Source organism: Protopterus annectens, chromosome 7.part0 (assembly GCF_019279795.1).
Source record: "Protopterus annectens isolate FY-2018-M chromosome 7.part0, PAN1.0, whole genome shotgun sequence".
NCBI classification, from domain to species: Eukaryota; Metazoa; Chordata; order Ceratodontiformes; family Protopteridae; genus Protopterus; species Protopterus annectens.
The window spans coordinates 29,562,607-29,565,382 of record NC_056739.1 but is presented as its reverse complement, the minus strand read 5'-3'; the positions used below and the strand labels follow the sequence as shown (position 1 = coordinate 29,565,382).

The 2,776-nt window shown below is 31.8% G+C and overlaps 1 protein-coding gene across 1 annotated transcript; it reads right to left on the bottom strand.

The window, feature by feature from the left end:
* Window positions 1-1,662: 1,662 nt before the first annotated feature.
* Window positions 1,663-2,451, bottom strand: LOC122805779 (olfactory receptor class A-like protein 1). The gene is made up of 2 exons (XM_044076045.1): window positions 2,209-2,451; window positions 1,663-2,130 (listed from the first exon to the last, which is right to left on the bottom strand). The coding sequence occupies exons 1-2, from the start codon at window positions 2,449-2,451 to the stop codon at window positions 1,663-1,665; spliced, it is 711 nt and encodes a 236-aa protein (XP_043931980.1).
* Between the last annotated feature and the right edge of the window lie 325 nt (window positions 2,452-2,776).

Sequence of the window (2,776 nt, the reverse complement as noted above, 5' to 3'; positions counted from 1 at the left end):
CCACACAGAAGACACTATAGCTGAGAGTCGAACAAGACAACGTCCTACTGTGAGGCGACAACACTACCGCAGCACCACTGCCGCAGTAAACAGTATAAGTATGTAATTAATATTTTACTTTATTGTCCATAGGATATGCAAAGGTATAAACTCTTATAGTAAAGAAGTGGCATCATTACATACAAGTGCCATTGGCTGAAGTGTTATCATGGGATCCTAGTAAAAACCATTGTAAGAAGAAGAATGAATGAAAAACATTTTTATAAAGTTTGATTAAAAAATTAAAAGCAGTTATCCAAAATTAAAGTATGCCTCAAGAGGTGCAGTATAATGCACTGAGCTAGGGTCAACAAATAAAAATGTATCCAGTCCAGCTTGTACAATTAGAGTTTGGTAAAGGTCATATCATCCTTCTGTTTCAGAAGCAGTGAACTCAGGGTTTATTTTGAGGAGAAAATGCAGAAGTTCTTCACATTTATGGGGGAGTAGTTGTCTCTGTCCCCATAATAAGGTATCATTCTACAGCCTGTATATTTTTTCTTGGTATGTTTCACTCAGGTAGTTTTAAGAATGAAGGTTTTGGTGACACATGCATTAATAATCTACGTCATATCTAACTCAGGTGCCATGCCCCTTCTTTTTCAAGTAGAAGACAAAGATCATTATTTTATTGTTATAAATGACAGCAAAGATAATAGCTAATTCAAATACAATGTTAACACATAAAATGAAAATAAAAATTCTAGAACCAAGATATGCTTTATTTTATTACATCAGCAACCAACTTGTAAAATGGTTCAAATGCAAACATGAACTGTACATGGCACATACAAACTATTTTGTGTAGTAAAACAAGGACATTCATTAAAAAAAAAAAAAAAACACAAAAATCTAAAATGCAAAATATGTCAGACTCATCAGTGCTTTTCCCTGGATTGTATTACGATCAGATATGGCCCCATGAAGGTCAAATACCTGCAGATAATGGATTTCCTCCAATGAAGAAAATATTTGTTTCCAATGCTTCTCATATTCCATTTCTAAATTCATTATTTTCTCCCTCACTGTTGTCATATTTAAAGTAAAACAAATAATGTGCCATGTCCATCTTTACGGTCTAATGAATTCTCTATGGGCAGATTTTTTAATGTTAATAGTTGTGTTTACTTAATTACTAAATATAACATATCACATTTCGATAATTAATCTGTATGGGTATTTTCATTTGTGTGATGTGTTTATTGGCCAACATCCTGGCAGCAGTAATTTTGAACCACACATCTTCTCTGTGATACAGCTACATTTAAGCTAAGCGTGCAAGAATGCCAACCAAGCTGCCGAAATGAAAATGCTAAATGTGTATTACTTTATTCTTAAATATATGTATATATTTAACAAGTTTCTGTTTTTTTTTTTGGACTAGATCATAAAATAAACATGTTATAAGCTAATAAAGAGACTGTGATCACTGTTCTTCTAAAAAGAAACAGAAAACTTAATTTGCATTTTGTATGCATTAAAATGTACCCTAAATATTTAAAACACTTCAATTTTGAAAAAAAGGATGAATAAATGTGGCTTTAGATTTAGTAGCTTTATGCTTGTAGAATACAAAATCCATGAATACAAATTCAAGTTATTAATCTAAAAAACAATATATCTTTATATATTGTGCATAAAGGATTTATCCTGTAATTCATTTTGCTGTCTACCAATAGAATATTTTACCTTAGTGTTAATATTTTTGTTGAAGATGATGGTAACAATTGGAAACACAGAAGCATAACATGTGGAAAAGAAATTCCTGATATCCGAAATCACTATTTGCACTTCACTGGATACGGCTGCTTGATAAAGCCAGATGGTGGTATCAATCCCAAAGAATAGTGCATATAAGCTAACTAATGTCACAACAGTCTCTGAGGCTTTCCTCTCCATAGTGTTTTCAGGATCTTGTTTTGAACTTCGTATCTGCGTAGCCTGTTTCCCATGGAAATACAAAAGTAATAAAATGTTTGCACTAGCTAGGACCATAATAATGACAAATACAAGATCTCGAGCAAAAATTGTGAAACCATTTGCTTGAAATGACATTTTATTTGGAAAGATTACTAGACAGTAGCCCACATTCTAAAAATATTTTATGTCAGAGGTATTCCTAGTAGATTGTGAGAATATTGTTCCAGTGATATATATTGAAGTGTTTACCAATATCAGAAAAAATGTGATGGGAATAAGAAATATCTGCATTTTGTTTTTTAAGTACAGCCATTTTGGATTTGTAGATGCAAGTGTGGCATATTGGAAGCAGCTCATGAGACATGTTAAGCAGATGGACATGGATCTAGATAGCCTAAATGAAAAGGTAATTACTTTACAGCCAGTATTATTAAACAGGTTTGTAACTCCAAACACAAATATAGACTGAGGCAGTCCTTGTACTAGAACCATGATTAAGTTTGCACAAGCTATTTTCATAAGAATTAAATTTAAGGACTTCATTTTTTGTTTGTGACATACAGTTCCACAGAAATATATAATTATGACACCATTGCCAAATATCCCAATAACTGTCATTTTCAAAAGAATGATGCATTTCAGTAGATTGTAGAAATCCATTTTCACATGCCAGTAATATGTAGTTTCTGTCCTCAGTCTAGCAGACCTGCACAATAATAATTTGAATAAAATTTTCTTTAGGTATGCAATGTTTTTATTTAAATATATAACTACTGCTTCATTTATTACATGGTATTTCATATGAAAAAAACATACA